At 36.8% G+C, this 22,144-nt stretch overlaps 1 protein-coding gene across 1 annotated transcript in view; it reads left to right on the plus strand.

Moving 5' to 3' along the window:
* The first annotated feature begins 5,476 nt into the window (after nucleotides 1–5,476).
* Nucleotides 5,477–22,144, plus strand: part of Smp_125790 (actin-related protein 5, arp5) — a 29,887-nt gene continuing 13,219 nt past the window's right edge. The window contains exons 1-11 of the mRNA XM_018793766.1: nucleotides 5,477–5,604; nucleotides 5,654–5,742; nucleotides 5,776–5,980; nucleotides 6,013–6,114; nucleotides 7,147–7,370; nucleotides 8,231–8,347; nucleotides 9,489–9,581; nucleotides 11,976–12,056; nucleotides 15,006–15,446; nucleotides 19,795–19,845; nucleotides 20,930–21,165. Coding sequence (XP_018648245.1) covers nucleotides 5,508–5,604; nucleotides 5,654–5,742; nucleotides 5,776–5,980; nucleotides 6,013–6,114; nucleotides 7,147–7,370; nucleotides 8,231–8,347; nucleotides 9,489–9,581; nucleotides 11,976–12,056; nucleotides 15,006–15,446; nucleotides 19,795–19,845; nucleotides 20,930–21,165 — 1,736 coding nt within the window. The 5' untranslated portion in view covers nucleotides 5,477–5,507. The remainder of the gene's footprint in view (nucleotides 5,605–5,653; nucleotides 5,743–5,775; nucleotides 5,981–6,012; nucleotides 6,115–7,146; nucleotides 7,371–8,230; nucleotides 8,348–9,488; nucleotides 9,582–11,975; nucleotides 12,057–15,005; nucleotides 15,447–19,794; nucleotides 19,846–20,929; nucleotides 21,166–22,144) is intronic.

Genomic DNA, 22,144 nt, shown 5'->3' on the forward strand with positions numbered 1-22,144 from the left:
GATCCAATGCGAATGACCCGAGGAGGCCTTGTTCACCATGCATAAGAGTGCGCTTCTGTGTAATCGGGTAAACTTTGATTCGTTTGTCCTCTGCATTTTGACAAAATACCGAAATTCTGGTCATCACAATCAATCAAAGTTAACACTTGATTATACTGGAACGTTCCAGTCTAGTCCAGGATGATAAGTTCTCTACAATTCGAATAACTAACCGTTTGTACTTCAGTGAGATAGGTTGTCGTTTGGGACCTGACTAGCCCTGTGGTAAAAATTAAAACTGTAGTGCTAGATGATGCAGTTTGGTGTCCCCAGACAACAAAATTTTCCTCAAGATTTTCGGTGTTACTTTGCCGCATAATGCCAACGAATGCAAAATTCTGGTCAGTGGTTTCCTATCTGCTTAATCGAACGACCTAGCACCCAAATTCAGTTCGAAATGGGTTTGAGAAAGCATTAAATTCTAAAATGCGATCGCCAAATTGGCCAGATTTTCACTACTGCTGGACCTAGTCACTGAAATGAAAACATTATATAACTGGTATTTAAAAGAACAAATGGTTATTTTGTAAACGATGGCCTGCCGACTAAGAATTCCGAATACACACGTTCCTTTGTGCTCATCCATTTCTAATTACTGTAAATTGCACTATTTCGAACATTCCTAGTTATTACATTAAGTCGAATACTTCTAATCATCGCATTGGCGTCGCGATAGAGTCGAATCTTGGACAATTGGATGGTGATTCAAATGAAGACGAATTCAAATACTACATGGGACGGTTCGAAATCCCGTGCATGACTAGAAAAAAAAATAAAGATGGTGAGATCATAGCTTATTTCCTGACTTTCACCGGCGAAGAAGCTTATAACCTGCTGAAGATTCTGGCTTATTCAGAAAAGCTACGTCATTGTAAAACGAATCTCTCAAGGATTTAATACCTTACCATGTGCAGCGTGCCTGCTTTGAATGCGGAGAGCGACCGAAGTTTCATAAAATAATGAGAGAAAATGGTCAGGAAGTTTGAAGATTTTATACATGAACTGCAGAAACATGCCTCGAAGTTCCATTTCGGAGATCATTTGGAGAACCAACTTAGTGATCAGTTAGTTGCTGGTATGAATATTTCGAATTTAGGAGGGAAATTAATTCGGGAACCAAAACGTTCGTTCTAATAAATTAAAACGGCATGTATTAACTATGAGACAGTGAATGAGCTTTTTTCCTAGTCAGGTAAAATTTCCACTACTTTGTTCATCCGTTGTGATGAGTGACACTCTCAGGGTGGCTCAAGCACGCATTTGTTTAATAATGATTCATTTTCTCATGGATATCAGCGGTTCAGCAAAGAATTGTAAAGTAGGTTGTCGAGGTGTATGTTAAATGCTTCCAATGTCGTAAAAGCGGACACGTCCAGTCAGTTTATAAAAGTGACGAGCGTTTTACTGCATACAATACTAATCTTTGTCACTCAGACGCTATCAATTCGATTAGTTTTAATGATCGTATATATCTTATTTGTAACTTCCAGCACTTTACATATTCTGAAACGATTATAACTGTCCAGTGGATCTTTTCACGGTTTTGTTGTTTACACCGGCAGCATCAAGTCCATCATTTTACTGAGAGTTTAAATTCATAAAATCCTGATGCCATAATCAAGCCTGTTAAAGTCTTTATTTCCAGTATTACAGTTTATAAACTTCCTTTTCCTGGGTGTTGTAATTTGATGATTAGAGACGATGGATCTTCAGTCCTAAACGGTAAATTTTCATCACCGATTGTGGGCCACTTATCTCAGGTTTAGGACGTTTAGGAATGCTTCAAGGAAAGCTTTAATCAATGACCACGGTTATGATGAAATGCTTGATAAATTGACAACCACGGAATCGAAAAGCGAAAAATTGCATCAGATTGCAAAGCCCCCTCATTCTCATATACAAACAAGAAATTTTGAGACCTTAAATAAACGACAATTCTAATGCTGCTGTGAAATTCAAAGACCCGATGAGGAGAGAAGATGAAGTCCTTAGGTGCAGAATTGCCAGTAGATACGCACCAGAAACAATGGTGAAACTGTTTGGACAAAAAAGCTTACAATAACTCTACAACCTATGAAAGGTCTGCCAAAACAAGTCAATAAATCTGTGGTTCATATGCAAGCCAGTCACAACAATTGGTTGTATTACAAAGAACCAGGCGAGTTTGTCCGATTTTCAGTTGTTAATTCTGGTTCTAATGAGTACATTCTAGATCATTCAGATTCAATATCCAATACACAGTCGGACAGACACGTGATGAACCCAAAGAGAAATACAATCGAAAACAGAAATTCGGACTCCAACTTAAGCTTTGACGGATGTGATATTTCTACAGTCTAGTGATTCTTTTGTACTCAGTGACCCACCGACTAAGAATTCCGAACACACACGTTAATTTGTGCCCATCTATTTCTACTTACTGGAAATTGCATTATTTTGAATATTCCTAGTTATTACATCAATTCGTGTACTTCTAATTACCGTAATAACTCGTTGTGTTCACAGTCGTGTGGCAATAAATGCTCGAAACGTTTTGACAATTAATTACCAAACAACAAGGGAGTCGTTATTATCAGTTATTGTAACAGAATAAAAGATACTATCTTCAAACCTTTGAGTAGTAAGGGTTTTAAACGATTATTCAACAATCAATTTTTACATACTTCTGATTGATGTCCATAGTATCATTCAATACCGTTACTGATATAGTGGTGTTCCGACAATATGAAATGATAAAAGTTCACAAATCTACGATAAATACGATCACTATATTAACCCCTAAGTTAGCACCCACATAGAACATGTTGTTGGGTGGGATTCATAGGGGTCGAAATTGCGCCCAATAAAGGGCAGTCGGTAAATGTATTTGTTGGTTATGGGAAGGGTTCAAGAAGTTAAATTAGCCTTGAACTTCTGGCAATGACTTTTGACCTGTTAATAAAAGAGAATTAGATTAAGTAGTCATACTCTAACAACTCCAAAACAAATGACCCAACTTCAGTAGCCGTGGACATTGTTCACTCTGCTTCTCTTTCCTTTTTCTTACCTTCCTTTTCAACCACCTCAAGATATGCCGCCGAAAATACATATGGAACGAAGGACTTCGTCCGGCAACATCATTAATGCCTCATGTGTTCCAGAGGGGTATAAGATTGCGGCTTATAGAAGCTCTCAACTTTATGTGGGTTTATTCACGACTATCTGTTGTACATTACAAAGCAACCTCCATGAAGCTCGTCAACTTCAATATTGAGAATATGAGTCTTACTAATACTATTTCATTCATATGTGAGAAGTGTTATTCCCCATAATTCTATCACCATTGTACCTTATAAAATATCAGCCTGACTGGATAATCTACTACACTGTAGACTATATCTTCTGTAACAGTTTGATCTTGCCAGTAGACTGGCATACCTCATTTAACAGATTGTTATTTGAGGATAAACTACTATTACCGATTACTGTGTTAACATTTTTCGACCCCTGACACCAGAATGATGAGATCAACTATTATGAAATATATTCCACCTGTTGTTGCTAGCGAGCTGCTCCGTCGATGGTAAAATAGTAATCACAAACTATAACTGGCTTCTGCTCTTTGGGGATAACTTAAAATCTCACTTTTCAGTTGGGTTAGTCGAAATGCAGGAAAACATATCTTATTTGGAGGAACTGCATATTACTTCAAAAGTAAGTTGATCCGAGTAATGAATTGACGGTATTTACATTATTATAAACATAGCATAGTCGCTTCTAGGAGAGGGCTAATGCGACACCCAAAAGTAAGAAATACTCAATGACCTGCTTGCTTGTCTACCTACATCTGTCACCTCTCATGGAGGGGAAAACACCGCCCACCAGCATTCTCAATCAAGCTCTGTCCTGAGTAATCCCCTCCAGTTGCTACTCATCCTTTTCAAGTCTGCTTCCCATTCCTGAAGCAGTGTGTTCTTTGACCTTCCTCTTCGCCTCTTCCCTTCGGGATTCCATCTTGGTGCCTACCTCGTGATGCAGTTAGGTGATTTCCTTAATGTATGTCCTATCCACTTCCAACGTCTTTTCCTAATTTCCTCTTCAGATGGAAGCTGGTTTGTCTTCTCCCACAGTAGACCGTTGATGATGGTCGACGGATATTGAGTATCTTACGTAGACAACTGTATATAAATACTTGTACGATTTCGATGATGATTGTGATAGTTCTCCAAGTTTCATCTCCGTACAGTAGACATGTATCGACGTTCGAATAGAAGATTCTGACTTTGAGAATGGTTGACAGTTGTTTTCAGTTGCATATGTTCTTCGATTGTGAGAATGCTGTTGTTGCTTTTCCAATCATCGCCTTTATGTCAGCATCAGATCTACATTGTTATTAATCAATGACTTGATGTTAGAACAAAATTAATTTAATACGAGCTTATATACTTCCTTATTTCATATGGGCATTACGTTCCTCTAATGAGTGGCAGAATGTTTGAGTATTTAAATAAAACGAGCCCAGACTTCACTTGGTCACCATGTTGTGTAAAAAATCTGTAAAAACAAACTGTTAAACCCTTCTAATTCCAATATTCAAAGAGGGATAAATATTCGTCTAACAATCGCTTTATCCATTAGACTGACAAAATATTCTCATCAAGGAATTGAAAAGTCTATTCGATAGTCCGTACATAGTCGTTTTCGAGGCCACTCAAGGGAACAATATAGCTGATTGGGACTAGCGAAATATACCGAGACTTTGCAGATCATCCAACAAGGGGAAACATGACGCATAGCATCTACATAAATTGACGAAGTAAATGACTCTGAACTCACATTCGAATGTTCTGATCCTAAAAGTAAGTTGTATTGGATAATCCTTTTATTTTGTGACATACAAGTGCTTGCCATAAAACTAAAAGTTGCGATCGTTATTTCTTTCCACTTGAGAATGAAATGAATTCGATGATAGGACATCATAAGCATCTCTAATCATTTCCTTCAACGCCTAACGAAACTTATTTTGATTCAGATCTAAAAGATAAAAATTTCAAAGCATTGGAGAATAATAAAAAACTCACCGAATAAAAGACGTCCACAGTAGTCCCCCTCAATACCGTCCGAACTGGAGTAAATACCTTCTGGATGAGCCACCAAACTCTATCGATATCTCCCGCAGAAGTAAACATGTTTTTGGGTATTTTTTTGTTAGATGATACCCTCTTAGTTGTACCTTAATACTGACATGAATTAAAGCTCTGTTCGAATAATCTGAATTATGAGGGTTAATATGAAAACAAAATGCCGTCGGATAAAACGAATGTCTCTCCAAATAATAAACAGATCAAAATGGACAACGGGTTCTGTAGTTGTGGATAACGAACTTAGTAATTTTGGATATTGAATCTAGTTCATTATCTTTGTGCCGTGGCCAACCTTTAAAACATGACCTTCAGTTAGGGTAGCTTTACTCACGCTAAAATACTCTGATGGCGTTTCTTTTTTACGAACATTTAAATCGTGTCCCAGCCAAAAAAATTAAATTTTCGGGGGCCTGCACAACTATTCCTATCGTTATTGACAATGGTTAGTATCAAAGCCATATTCTAATATAAAACGTACGTTTCCTACGTAGGAAATTATGAATGTCGTGCCGGTTATTCACATCTTGAAGAACCCCATATAACTTTCCCAAACGTAGTGTACCGTCCACGAATGTCGAAAGTAAATATCTATTCTGTTAACGAAAACTGTTAGGGTGTTCTTGTCGGGAATGATATTCAAGACCTGGATTCTGTACGTCATAGTCTAAAGTCTCCTTTCGTGGACAATCTTGTCGTTAATTTAGATGTACAAGAACAGGTAATGAGCCACGTCTTTGGCAAGCTCAATGTTCAAGAACCGCTTACTAATCCTGTTGTTATCAATGAAGTATTATGCAATCCCGGAGTATGTAGATCCCGCAAGTTATTGTTTATTCCTTAATTTACGCAGAGCTAACTGAGCTACTGTTTGAAACCTACAACGTCCCAAAGCTGATGTACTACGTAGACTGTCTTGCCTCCTACTATAACTTTCAACGTTCTGAAAATACCGGTAAACTGAATGCAACTTTTTTGTTCCCCCTGTTTAACATTTTTATTTAGTGGTTCAAAAGAGTTGGGGGTTTGCACCTTCATTTTAAAATGGTATCAATCACTTGGCGGTCCTTGGTTTTGGGGCGAATTTCTAATATCCTTTTTGACTCGTGACATTACTACTAACCATCGTTTCTTTTCTACAATTCATTATAATAATCCTTCTCAGATTAAGATATTGGATCAAAACCGAAAATTTTGTACTTCCCTATATAGTTCGGACAAGTTTCCTTTGACCTAATCCCACAATCCACTCTATTCACTGTAAATTTTTCGTTAATTCTCTAGTAGTTAATACTCACTGGAGCAGTTTATGACTCAGAATTTTTACCACGTGCTTTCGCCATTTATTTTCGTGCTGTCCCACAAATTTAATTCTGTTTTACTAGCTGGATGAGTCCGCCACTCAGACGACTCTTTGCAAATGTCTTTAACAAATCGCCTGTAATCTTTTTGTACCTCCACTTGATGTCTACTTCAGAACGCCAAAACCGAACAATATACTTGTCCTTTGGTAGAAATTCAATCATTTTGCCCGGGCCTTCATTCGTAGCGATCAAATGTTAAACAAGTTCTATGTATTCACACTGAATTTTGCGTGTTATCAGCTGATTAGTTTCAATTCGATCCCTATATGTTGAGTGATAGACGTATGTAATGGTCTTACCTATATTTAGAATAGGCATCTGTGCAAACAAATCCTGATGTTTCATTACCCGGTTAACAATTATTCAAGATGCTAAGATAGCTCCATAACTTATACTAATCAGTGAGATTTTTATCCGTCGTCACTATCTCCTGTTGAACTTAGTTCATAAAAATTAAGAACTTTCCATGTTTTTATGACTTTGTTTTGCCATCATATTAGGAAAACTTGAACTTATTTGGTAGATTATAGGACTGTTTTTTATTATTCACTGGTCAGATGTATGTTTCTCACCTCTAATTAAGTACTTGAGATTCATAAACCATCTTTTCTTCATTTATTTAGATCCAAATGCTAACTGTCTCCTTATATCTTTTGGGTATCAGAGAACTCATATCGTCCCCATTATCTCACTCTGTAATACAGATACACCGTTAGTTCTTAATCCTTTGATACAAGCCGCTCGTCGTCTCCACACAGGAGGTGCTCATGCGAGCTGGATGATCCAGCGTTTGCTTCAGTTAAAATATCCTTCTCATTCAGAGCGTATTACTGCAGGACTAGCTGAGGTATGTGGTGTTATAAGTTGTCTAAAGTGAGTATTGGTCTTGTTTTATTTTACCGACTTTTGTGACTTGTTTCGTAGTACATAAAGTCATATATAGAGAGACCCAATTTACACAGCTAGATCTCAATTTGTCCCAATCTAATACCTTTTTGATCTAGGCTGGTGCTTTATCGTGTTGGTTTAGCTAATGTATTACAATAGGGTCACCCAAGCTGTAATGATAAGTGTTTGTTAAAACCGATCAGCAGTAAAACTATAAAAGAATTATTCTATACTAAGAAAATTCCTTACTATGATCTCTGGGTTGAAGGCTATCTGATAATCATTGGACATGTCAGTGTGTGACAGAAGCTTTCTCACACAATACCAAGTTTCTTATGGTATTGCTTGTTTGTTATCGAAATGTGTCAAAAGTATCCAGTATTTTGTTGTTTATGAGGTAAAACCTAAGTACAGACAAATATTTCCCATTTCAGAATCTCAGGTTAACGATCTCCATTTTCCCTTCGTGTTACTGGCAGTCCGAAGATGGGTTCAACAAGCAATTCTAATTAGGAAAACTTCTTTAGTCGTGCTTTTTAACCACCAGATCTACGTGTTTTTTGATTTTGTTGTTACTGTGATAGGTCTTAGTTCAACTCATTACTGTCCAAACTTCGGTCAGAGAATAAAACAATAATTAGATGAAAAATGGCTTAAGGGTATATTTTATTATTTACTTTTTATTATGGTTTCAACACATTAGGATTCAGTTAGATTTTCACTGGCCTTCCCATAACTGGTATGGTTTTTGAAAATAACTATTCAATTATTTAGTATTTTTTAACCATTATTCTTGTCATTTATTTGTCTAATGTATAGCGATTGGCTCATTCTTACTGTTGGCTAGCTTCCAATTATAGACAAGAAATGGTTGAATGGAAGTCTGATGGATTTCGTCGAAGTCATACTGTCAAAGTGCAACTTCCATTTACTAAGGTGTAGATCTTATATATTTCTATTAATTGTTGTCAAACTTTGATGACCCACATAATTTGGTTTATATATATTTATATTCAGAAAAGCTTCATGCTTATAACTTGACAATCAGGTGTACTAGTTGCAATGAAGTAGTATAAACCATATGGGAAGCTGGAACTGGTATTTTATGTTTTTTTCCTCAGTAAGCATGCATTCTTTCCTCTTAGTTCTGATTTCTGAGTGTTTTCGTAGATGCCCTCGAAAACTATGTAGTTTGACTAATTTGTGTTTTACTTTGAATTATGTCGCTATAATTAATGTATCATTTTTGAAATTTTTATTAATTATGTTGGAACGTACGACTAAAGCTAGAATGCGGTGAATTTCCGTCTATCTTTAGTTTCTATAGAACTTGGATCCGCACTAATGGTTTTGGTAAACCGGCAACAAAATCTGATCAACACAAGCAGACTCCAATTCCATTTTTCCTGATTTTTTGTATATTAGATTGTTCGGATCCTATATGTGGAGGTTTATATTTCCAAAATAATAAAAGCATAATAGAAAGCACTTAATGTCAAAACTCGGTATTTACTCATTTGATATACTTCGAAAAACTAAGTATATTTATCATCAAGGATGTCAAAAACGTTTATTTCGTTAATAGTTGGTACTGTATGTGGTAAACAAGGGAACTTATTGCTCGTCAAGATGTTTTTTATGTATACTTCATGACAGCATTGTATGAACCAAAAATTTCAAGCATCTTTTCATCACTTGACTTTGATACTATCTTCTGTTGTGTACGTAAGGTTTCATATTTAATATGTTGTAGAGTTTTTATCAATATAGAAAATACAGTTGATATTGGTAAAAAGCATGGATCACATCATGATTTCGAAACCTCATGCATACTAGTTTACAATCCTGATGAAACTATGAGACTTATCTGGTAATAAAGTCTCGATTTTGTGTCAATCATTAGGTGTTGATGCCGTTTGGAATGTAAATAACAGACATGCAACTCTCGTTACTTAGACAAATTATCTGACCAAGCCAGTTACCACATTCTTGTCTTTAAAATTATTGATGTGTAAGAAAGATGAATATAGTTCGGTATCATGATTTTATTTTAAATTGCTATAATCTCTTATATTAGCCATCAACCGAAGACTTGAAGGCACTGGCTGATCGTAAACGTGCTCAAACTGAACGCTTATTGAGTGTGCATCGGAAACGTCAACAAAAACAAGTGAGCTAAACAACTTAGTTTCTCTAGCAACGTATATTAAAATTTTAGAATATATGTTTGATGAATTTTTTCTCCCCAAAACTTTTCCATGTGATTTCTGAAAATTTTTACAGTTACATATTAAAAAGCAATTACCATTAAAGACTAAAAGTAGCTAAATTCTTAAACCTAATGAGAAACTGTATAATGAATACATATTTCGTAACTGTGATCAGTAAAAAGACATTTTGTGTAGGACGTTTACCTCTGAATGATTTTCGTTATCGCACTTATTTTTTGTAGTAATTTTTGTTTAGGATACAAGTCAATATAGAAGTTCCTTGTACAATAGGAGTGAGAGACATAGAGAGACATTTAATTTATGGACGAGCCAGCCAGAAGCGCTTGAGGGATTTCAAGGTCACGGCACCAATTTAAGTACCTGATGCTCACGTACGATCGGTTCATAGCGGATTTTAGAGAGAACGTGATAATTAAGCGACCACAACAAATAGGACTACTAAGAAGTTCCTTTATTCGTGATTGTGGTAATCAAATGACTTGTGGACCTTGTGCAGACTACCCTGATGGTGCTGTCTTTCGATGTAATATGCGTTGGAGAAAGACGTCTGCTGGATTAGGATTATTTTCGCTCGATCCAGATTGAGAATAATGCAAATTATGACAATTGTTACAGCAGTAACACTAGCTGCAGCTGGGTACTACAATATATACGGATGTTTGGAGAGCGTACAGATGCCTACATAGACTTTGTTATGTGCATCATATCGTTATCCACAAGCGGCATTTTGTGGACCCGACAACCGGAGTGCACACAAAAAATAGTGAAGCTATGTAGTTAAGGCTGAAAGAGTTTTTGTGACCTTATCATGGCTCCAGAGGCCGACTATTATAGAGGCATATGGGGGATTTCCTCCACCGGATGCATTACGATTTTAGAACCTCTGAACCTCTTTCTAACCTTGACAAGTTTTCGAACCATGTAAAAAAAGTTTATCCACTTTAATTCTTTGGTTTCGTATAATATATTTTTACCCTATACTGTTTTCTGATCGGCTAATATTTTTCAAAGTCACGACTCGTTCAAAGGTTGTCCATAAATTATAGTCTTGCCAGGGACATTGGTATTCATTTAGTAAAACTGACACTTCAACTACCGTAGTGCTTTTCTAGTACATGGTTTTCAAACATACAGTGCACACGATTTCGTAACTCGTAAATATATCGTAAACTGTTAACGACAAGTCTCTCTTCCTCCACCATTGTATTTATACCAGTTGTATATACCGTGAAAATTCTCATTTTAAATATCTAGTTGGTTCATTAGAAAACCAGATTAGTGGTTTCAAGTGTTTCTTTACCATTCTAATTCACAACTCATGTAATTGTTTGAGTAAAATACAAGTTTTCAACGTGTCACAGTTTATAAATTTCAGTATTTATGAAAGTAAGATATTGTCATAATGAAACTTTAAAATTGATTTTCGGTTTATGAATATGAAAATGTATAACATAATTGATGTGATTAAAGAAAACTAGATAAAAAAAACCATCAGACAACTTTAATTATTACCCTTTAAACATGTGCAGATCAGTTGCATAAAAAGTTACTATCCAAGGCCTCAGATGTTTTTGTTTTTCTCTTCATCTCAGCTTATGTAAAGGTTTGTATTTCTTCGTTGTCGATGTTAAGTACTGAGAATGATCAGTCTCTACTGGCATATGGGCATCCTGAGCGAATCGCTTTGATATAACCATTAGGTCACAAGTAATTTCAGTAAAGTTGGTTAGTGGCTGCAATGGGAACCACGACGCGCGTTTCTTACGATTTAGGACTCGTCAGCTGGTTGTGCCCGCATCTGATTGTTGTTGTTCATATAAGGACTCGAACCCGATACTTTTCATTTCAAACGTCTAACACGTTGTACACTGAGCTACTGAGTCCATATGACTACTAGCTTGTGCAAAAGGTATGGGTTTTGTTTGTAAAGGTCTTCATTTTCCGGTTGTTGATGTTAAAATCTGAAACCCTCACGAACAAAATCTGTACCTTTTGCACAAGCTAGTAGCTGTTTGACCTAAGTAGGTCGATGGGCAACGCGTTGGGTGTTTTAAGCGAAAGATACTGGGTTCAAGTCTCAGTATGCATTTCAACAGTGGAGGCAGATATACTCAGCTAACGATTCCCAAATAAAACGATATAAGCGTTCTAGATCCTACTGCTAACCACTATTCAAATTTTAAAATCCTCATCCCTGCGGTTATCTTTTCAACCGAAATAAGATTCTTAGGACAGGCAATTCATATATTAATTACGTTTTTTCATAAATTGAATGTTATTTTACTCAACAACATTCAAAATTTGTAATATATAATTCTTTTTTTCATTTAAAGTTTGAATCAACTCAACAGCGGTTAGATAATCTTACTAAGGTAGAAAATTTAATGAAACAAGGCGATTCTCCTATTGTAAAGGTATCTGTTAGTTTGTTATTTTTCAAGTCCATTCATTTTTTATTTGCTCACGAAACAAATTATTATCACGCATTGACCTTTCGATATATCATTCATTGTTTCTGTTATTTCTCAATTTTTGTGTCAATTATGTATGTGTTCAGTACATTGTTCTTTTTGAACTGACGTCTCAATAATTTTTGTACAAACTCATCAGAAGAAATAATAGCATTCATGTCATATACATAAGCAATTGCTTGATATTTACCATCATACAAATCTCACAGTGTGCAGGACAGCTTGTCTATAGAGTATAATTTTTTGCTTTTTCTTTGAATTGATGGGTCTCGTTTGGTCTACCCAGTTATTAGCAAACAGATATAATTTCTTTTGGCTTGATTAGTTTTTAAACTTGAATCATCGTTGGAATCACATTTATTATCGAACTAGTAGTTGCCTTCGAAACAGCTCCTCCTTTATTTTAATTGCAAAATCAAGGATTTTTAGTTTATATCAACCAATATTATACCAATCGTATTAAGACTATTTATTTTTAAAAAATACTTATTTAACGTGTGTTTGATCTAATATTTATGAAGGGTGGAACTAATAACTGATTACATATATTTTTCTGCATATAATGAATGAAGTATGAAAGTCTTTCTTACAAAATTACTTATAAAACAATCTACAGTGGATATTTATAGCAATTATATTGCATACGAATACCCAGTTCAAAAATTCTAACCATTATAATTGATGTATGGCAGATTAACATGCTTAAATTTCCAATGATTAGTATACTAGTGTCATCATCAAAAAGTTTTCATTACTACACTGGTCTATTTCCTCTAGTTAGGTGAGGGGGGGGAGAAGAGAACAGAGGTAGTTCTGTTCACTTACTGAAGTCAGAGTAGCCATACCTCAGCATGGCGCACAAAAGTATTAAATATTAAGACCAGAAAAAGTATATCTGCTATTCTCTCTGATAAGCCTGTTTCTATTAAAGTTTATGAACCCATATTGTGTGTATCAGTCCCAAATTTCTGACTTTTATAGTACTGGTGACTAGTTAAGAAAGCGATAGGAGGATCTTAGATACACTGTCAGACGGAAAGCGATTTTACGGAGAAATGGGCAGATTGCTTTGAGTAACTTATCACGATAGCGTAAATATCTGTATGAACTGGTAACAATGAGTTGCCTTTTTAAAAAAATATTCAGTCGTTTTTTTATCAGTATGTCTTCTAGGAATGTTCATAAGCTATTCATTTTCCTCTTAATAAAAAAATACAATTTTTGGTTAGGGAGAAATGTACTAGTGTATCTATTCTTAGCGGGTTAAGAATCTTTACTTTTAAAAATCATTCATGACAGTGGTATGTTATGTGTGGTCACTTGAGTAGTGTTAAATGTAATAAATTTCCAAATTAGGTTTAAGAATTGCAAGTCATTAGATCCCTACTCAATGGCCTAGCGGCATTGGGCTTACTCGACATTTCTTCACTAAGTATGAGGCTTTAGAGTAATATGAAACAGCTCTATAGTAGTTCATAGTTTTCCATTGTTCTGCAAGCGAGCCAGTTTCCCATGGAAGTTATCTTCACATTTGACACAATTCTATAAACCACTTAGCTTTTTCTTTTAATCGTTACCTTCAATTAATAACCGCCTTCCGAACTATTCCTGCTTCGGTTTGGGCACCCTGGCAGTACCATGGCCCATACGCAAATCAAGTGACTTGTTTGGCGCATAATGTATTCGGTGCCCCTTTGTGCCAATATTTATGTGTTCAAATAAAATAAATCCGTACCATTAGCATAAATTTATTCACCCTGACAAATGAGTAAATGGATTTCAGTTTAATGAGTCTTGAGTAGTGTGTCTCATCATAATCTTGCAGAACATACAATTGGCAGTTTTGTATAATTCATATTCACAGTACTATATTTTATCTTATTTTTTTTGCTGTATGGTAATTGTGTAGTGAAATATTTTTTATTTGTTTATACTTCCACAAAAAAACATGAAATATGTTCATTAGTTGATGTTTATTAATCGTTTTTGTTCGTGATTTCAGCGAATTTCGTACAATTTTTAGTCTGCACAAATGTTAAATCAACTTATTATTTATAGCCTCATTCATATTTTTCTTCCTTTTTGTATCGTACGCCCCGCTATCTGTTAATAATAGATAATGTGAGTATATTTAATCGTTTTCTAAAGATTGTTTGCTGTAACAAATGTTGTTCCTTTGTCTCAATCAGTTTTCCTATCCGTTTGTACTCCCATCTCGATGTTTTTGTTCTATTCTCTCATTCGTATTAATTTTGGTGTTTCCTCCGAATTCTAAAATTTGTGCAAATTTTGTCAAAACTTTTTTGTTTTGTGAGGTTTGAATATTCTCAACACTTAGAGCCTAATTTATTTTCGTTGATTGTTGAATCTCGCGATTGACATATACATTTTCTGTATTCTCATCCGAAATAGTTGCTCTGATTAAACACGATTCATTTATTTAAAGTGTACATTTTCTCTGCAAGTGTCCCTTTAGTGGCTTAATTGAAATTGAGACTACTTCACGATACATGATTTGTAAGTTTTCAACGAATACTTTATTTTCAATGGGAGTACCGTAGTTTCAGAAAAATTTCGTATTTCGAGATTTTTACATATAACTCTATGGTGCAGTTAGATAGGATCCTCGTGCGTACTCGGGGAGATTTCTATTGGAAACTCATTTTTTTAATGATATACTATTATTCAGATAACATAAGATTATCTTTTTGTGACAATGTTTACTTCATATTTTAGTCAATTAAAATATTGAAGTTACTAGTAGAATTTCCAGAATGTTTATATCTATCAGTTGTTACTTTACATAAATAAATATTTCTTTTAAAATGTAGTGTAACATATATTTCCACTGATTTTCAATTTTTCCACGTCAATCCCTTCATTTCCCTACAGCAAATTCTTTCCAACTTGGGTTTGTCAAATGCGACAGATTTAAGTCATGAAATTAACGCATGTCATAAAATTATGGAAAAGCTACAAATTCAACTTAATTCTAGTAAAATCGAGTCTACGTCATCTATAAAAAAGATTGAAGCGAATAGCCATGGTAATGATAATCAAAATGGTAATGATGAAAAAGAATCGATCTATTTTGATTCTGTTGATGAAAGTCAAGAAGATGGGAAATTTAAATCGTCTTATTCATATTTATTAGAAATGATGAATGGTGTTTACACAAATTCATTTAATACGGTAACTAACGAATTAACTGGTCGATATAAACGTGCTGCTGAATTATTAATCTCGCAATCATTACCGTCTGCTGTACAAACACAAATGTCTCTGAATACAAGTTCAAGTGATTGTAAGTTCACTGAGGCTAAACTTCGTCATGTAAGTTGTTTATTTATCGAAATAACCAATTTTAAGTAGCTCCTTTCATAATTCCTACTGTCGTTTTCCTTGAAATGAATAATCCAACCCAGCTATCATTTCATTCATCTTGTACGTGAAGTGTACCCATGAACAGTGATTTCTGGTTCCCTTGTTTATTATAAATTAAAGATATTTAAAACCAATAGAGCACAACTTTGACTCGATTTGTCTCATATATTTGAAGTTATTATCTAATCTCTACCTAGTCATCTTTCATGTCTCTTCCAATGATGTAATCAGCTGATTTCAGTCCATGATTAGAGAAATATGACTAGGTGATCACCAACGCTAACCATACTTACGTCTCGTTTTATCAAGTTAAAGGACTAACCAAATATACGCAATAGGTACCGGTCTCAATTCAGTTATATTTAGATTCTGACTGATGGATAGTTTTATCGACTTTTGATGTCTATAAATGCACATTAATTATTAGTTTGTAAACAATAATAGGAACAATAACGGGGCGGACTTGCCTGCATATAGCAAACAATTCTCTTTGAACCTAGCACACAACAATATTGTCATGCACTGTCCCATCGCCCTTGGCAGATCAGGCAACCCGAAAGTCACGAGAACACCATCAGGGCATACGACAGGCTAGGTACCCCTAAACAGGACTCAGTGGCCGAGTGGATAATGCGATGGCGTTTGAAGCGAGGGTGCTGGGTTCGAGTCCCAAAGTGAACATCAACTCTGAGATGCAGGTACATCCAGCTGACGAGTCCCAAATAGGACGAAACGTGCGTCCTGGATTCCAGTGCTGGTCACTATCCATCTTTCCTGCTTCGGTTTGGGCACCCGGGCAGTATCACAGCCCACACACAAATAAATGAAATGATGAATTTTATTGACGATACTATTCCTGCTCATACTAGAAGCAAGACAATTTACATTATTATTATTATTACCTTTATTATTATTATTATTATTATTATTTACCATATCGCTAACTCACCCCCTTTTATCCCCAATTTGTGTAACCTTACTTTTCAACTTATGCAGCAGCTCGCCCATGGTGGAAAATCTGTCCTATCTAAACGATCTCCAGTCACTGTCTGGTTGAAAGTGAATGCTTCCACCGATTATGAATACTGAAGCAGTCTTTCTGAAACCACGTACGCCGTTCAAGCTGGCTTCCTTCAACGTTCGCACACTAATGCAGATCGGACAACAGATGGGGCTGGCTATGTCTTTAGAAAGTCTTAATGTTGATGTTTGCTGTCTATCCGAGACCCGTATTCAAGACTCTAGTGAAGTACTACAAATTCGCTCTCCATCTGTCGCCTCGAAAAGCTTGTTCCACGTGCGCTTATCCGGGGACCCTGTGGCACCTTCGTCTGGTCTTGCTGGCGTTGGTGTCGCACTAAGCGCTAGGGTTGAGGCAGCACTAACCGATTGGATCCCCATTAACAGTCGGTTATGTGCTGTTAGATTAGAAAGTTCCATCAAAGTGAGAAGAAATCGGCGTGAGAAACGGTGTCTTTTCGTTATCTCCGCCTATGCCCCGACAGATTGCAGCCCGGATGCAATCAAGGATGAGTTTTACCACCAGTTAACAGTTCTTCTCCAGAAAGCGCGTTCGACAGATATTGTAGTACTAGCCGGAGACTTGAATGCACAGGTCGGGCGTCTAGGCACAGAAGAGAGTCGTTTAGGTGGCCGATGGGGACTTGTTGGTCTCAGGACAGATAACGGGGACCGTTTGCTGCAACTGTGCACAGACCACAACCTGTTTCTGGCCAGCACTAACTTCCGGCATAGTCATCGCCGGTGTGCCACCTGGCGTCCTCCCTCTGCATCTCAAGCCTGGACTCAGATTGATCACATCGCGATCAGCTACCGCTGGCGTGGTTGTGTACAAGACTGCCGCTCCTTTTGGAGTACCTATCTGGAGTCTGATCATGCCCTGGTCTGCGCCAATCTCACCTTACTTTTCAGTGGCCGAAGGATTGACCACCACCAACGGATTGATGTTAGTAAACTGGCTGCAACTTCTGTTGCAAGTAAGTATCGAGCGGAGCTAGCTTCTAGGCTAGCTACCATCCCACCGAAAAGTATAGATGAGCATTGGTTGCATCTTCACGACGCCATGAAAATGGCGAGTAAAGCCGCTTGCGGCTTCGCGAAACGTCCCGCTTACAAGCACTGGGTTTCTTCTGGCTCCTTACAACTGATGGAAGCCCGTCGATCTACTCCGGGTGACCGTGAGTTTGACCACAAACGAAGGCTGTTACGTAACGAAATCGGGCAAAGCTTGCGTAAGGACCGAGAAGCCTGGTGGTCGGAGCGTGCTAATGAGATGGAAGCAGCAGCTGCATCTGGTAACTGCCGGAAGCTCTTCCAACTCATCCGAGCCACTGGCAGCAAGAAGTCTGGTGTGAGTGAAACAATCTACGAGGATGATGGGATGCCAATCACTAACATCTCCCGACGTCTTGGACGATGGGCGGAATTTTTCGAAGGGCAGTTCAACTGGCCTGCTGCTCCGCTAACATCAACCAGCTTGTCCTGCCCCCCATGGCCGGTGACGACTGATCCACCAAACGAGGCGGAAGTCCGCAAGGAACTCCAACTCTTGAAACGTTACAAATCACCTGGCCCAGATGACTTACCTCCGGCTCTTTTTAAAGATGGTGGTGACCTTCTGACTAAGGAATTGACTGTGTTGTTTGGAAAGGTTTGGGAAGAAGAAAGTGTTCCAACATCATGGAATGAGTCGATAGTCGTCCCTATATTTAAAAAGGATTCACGTTGTTCCTGTAACAACTATCGGGGGATAAGTCTACTTCCGATTGCGTCCAAACTATTGGCTTCTGTCATTCTTCGTAGGTTGTTTAAAACCCGAGAACGATTGACTCGCGAGGAGCAGGCTGGTTTTCGTTCTGGTCGAGGATGCATTGATCACATCTTCACCCTCCGCCAAATGTTAGAACACCGTCATGCTTATCACAGGCCAACAATCGTAGTGTTTCTTGATATCAGGGCTGCCTTCGATTCGTTGGACAGGACTGTTCTCTGGGATTGTCTATTGAAGAAGGGTGTGCCTGAGAGGTTCATTAACATCTTAAAGGCCCTGTATACGAACACCTCAGGCAGAGTGAGGGCATACAACCACCTTTCTCCCTTGTTCCATTCGAGCAGTGGGGTTAGGCAGGGTTGCCCGATCTCACCATTCCTCTTCAACTTTGCTATCGACGACATCCTGGAAACAGCTCTGATGGATGTAAGTAATGGCGGTGTGGATATGTTGCCTGGAGAACGACTTCTCGACCTCGAGTATGCGGATGATATTGTCTTACTGTGCGATAATGCCCAAAGCATGCAATCAGTTGGCAATCAGTGTCCGCAGGTACGGCATGTGCTTTGCACCCTCCAAGTGCAAAGTACTCCTACAAGACTGGCAGGATTCTCATCCTGTACTCACCCTGGATGGTGAGCAGATTGAAGTAGTTGAGAAGTTCGTGTATCTAGGTAGCTATATAAGTGCTGGTGGTGGCGTGAGTGATGAGATTGATGCACGTATAATGAAAGCCAGAGCGGCTTATGCCAATCTGTGCCACCTTTGGCGCCTTCGTGATGTTAGTCTGGCTGTAAAAGGTCGGATCTACAACGCGTCGGTGAGAGCAGTTTTGCTCTTTGCTTGTGAAACCTGGCCTCTCCGAGTTGAGGATGTTAGACGTCTCTCTGTGTTCGATCATCGTTGTCTCCGAAAGATTGCTGACATCCAGTGGCAACACCATGTTAGTAATGCAGAGGTTCAGCATCGTGTGTTCGGGCGCAGAGACGATAATTCAATTGGTGTCACCATCTTGAAACACCGACTTCGGTGGCTTGGACATGTTTTACGAATGTCGTCCCAGAGACTTCCACGTCGTGCATTATTTGCCGACCCTGGGACTGGTTGGAAAAAGCGGAGAGGAGGTCAGTGTATGACATGGTGTCGTGGCATGAAAGAGAGCTGCAAAGGGCTAGCTTCTGTTGGTCCTTCACGACTCCCTGGCTGGGGTCCGAGAGATGGTGCAACACAGTGTCTCGAGACGTTATCAGATATGGCTCAGAATAGAAGCCAGTGGAGGTCCTGCTGCAACCTTCTTTTACTTTCTTCATAAAGAGTGGTTCTAACTTTCTTAACTGAAAGAGTTTTCTGGTTGTACATTTTAGTCCGCCTTATCTTTTCATCCTTTCTCTTCCTACTTTCATTATTTTGTGTGGCGCATATGTATCTGGTGTCCTTTTGTACCAATATATATGTGTTCAAATAAATAAATAAATAATAAGTTTGTAAACTGTTGTGACTTTTTAGCGCATCGAAATGGCACGAGAAATCGAATTTATAAATGGTGAAGATTTTTGTGTAAGTATTCTTTGAAATGTCAACTTTTGCTTACTGTCTTGACATTTTATGTCCCATTTTATATAACTGTGTTCGGTAGAATTAAAATATTAAGCACTGTCTTTTATTCTTGACATCTGCATAAGGTTAATTTTCGGTTGAAACTTTCATTTTCTTTCTTACGTATAAAACATGACAACTTAATTAAATACGGTATCATCCCATATTTTATCTGCTACTGATCAGTTATCTAGTCTAATGATTTCATTTCAAAAAGAGTGTTTTATATATATTTATAGATTTGGAACATCAGGTATGAATTACGTGAACTAAAAAGTTGTTTTAAAAAACCAGATGTAATATATTTGTGTTACAGTGTGATCATAATCTATACTTGTCTAGTCTATTGCGAATTCCAATACGTGATTAGTCTTAGATTTACGACAAAAATAACAACTGACTTAGACCATACAATGCAAAAGATTAATCATTCAGTACACCCTATGTGTGTTCATTTGATAGTATGCACAGTTTCACTAGGTAACGATTAGCTGATGAGGTAAAATATTTTCTCAGTTTATGACGATCAGTTGGGTATAGCGTGCACTGATTCATAGTCGTAATACAAACAATACTAAATGAATTCATAGTCGTAATAGTTAAAATTAGTTGCAATGTATTAAATCTGTATTTCTTGATTGTATTGACGTGGCAATACGTAAATTTTTCATGTATTATTATTGAATGTAAATACTTCACTTGCAAAATGTCAATCAATCGTCTCAAACTTCAGTCTCTTCATTTCGAAAACAATCATTTACTGTTCTCGTTCTCTCCTCTTCGATCTTCCTAACATTCTGATGCCAGGTATTTCATTTTTGATATATGATACACACTACTTATATCTGTCAATATCAGTAGCACACACCACACCTTTAGGTAGAAAACACTATTTAAATATTTTCGTCCTACTTATGTATAGTCATTTACGAAAAAAATCCGGATTCTCATTTTCCGATATGATCTATCTAGATTATTAAGTATCAGTAACACCCCATTGATCCAAAAAATCTCATTTTATTACACCTTGCTTTCTGATTAACAGCTGTGGTTAAACTCACTAAGAGATCGTCGGGTGTATGTATCGAAGAAACGAGCTCAACGTCAAAGTCGCGTAGACTTAGCAACACAGATAGGCCTTCATACAAATGATCAGTTTGATATTGGATCTGATCCGGATAATTTTACTATTCAGTCTAGATCTACACTTGGTACACAACCAGGTATTTCCGCTAATAATTCTGGACGTAATGGATTGAGCAGTGATTTTACAAATCCTGGGTAATTAAGTTACCGTTTTTTGCTTTTATCCACATCTTCATGATCGAAGTGACTTGATTCTTTTGTTTTTTTTCGAGAGAACGCGAACCGGCAAGATTATTTTTTGTATTGTTGTGTTGTCTAAACTGTAAATATCATTGTCTTTCTAAATAACATAATTAACACAAGTTTGTCTAGTTAAACTTGATTATGATTAGTTAGTTGACTTTCTCTTCAGTATATTTCCAATCTTTGATTCCATACGTATACTGGATTAGCTATTTTATATGTACACTAATAGATTGTGCTTATATTATATATTTATTAACTGTTGACTAATAAAACTGTCAAGAAAGAGTACATATTTCTTTGATAGTTTGATTTGTAATTAATATTCGACTTATTTTTGGACTTTTATTTAGCTTGTTGTTTGTTTATATTAAATCACCATTATCGAAAACTTCATTAATTTAGTTTTTACGTCTAAGATATATATGTCATGTTTAACAAGATAATACGTTCATATTGTCTCTATATTTAAGTTGAACAGTAGTGACTAGGTACAATGTAGTCAAGTACACTTCAATGGTTAAATATCGATTACTCCATGTATTGATATGGGCTTACAAATCTATCTTTTTGTTTTTATCAATATGAGATTATAATTCACATCAGCATAAGTTGATTTGTAAATCTATTGCTATGAATCCATTTGTTAGTGCAGTTGCATAACAATTAACAAGTTTTCGAACTAAGGTCTTTTACAATTTCCCAGAAGTAACTGCTACACTTGGTATCCAAATCAAACAAGTTAGAGCGGATTCCCAACCTATATTATAATGATAAATCTTTTTAGAAGAGCCAACAAGATCACTTCAGAAGAGGACAAACAAAAAGAACAAAGGAATGTAATTAGTATCCTACAATTTAATAATTTTCCTATGAAGGTTATTAGAAATATATTAAAACAAGACAGTTCAGTACGTAATAATAATAATTC

This window comes from Schistosoma mansoni, chromosome 1 (assembly GCF_000237925.1).
Source record: "Schistosoma mansoni strain Puerto Rico chromosome 1, complete genome".
Lineage (NCBI taxonomy): Eukaryota > Metazoa > Platyhelminthes > Trematoda > Strigeidida > Schistosomatidae > Schistosoma > Schistosoma mansoni.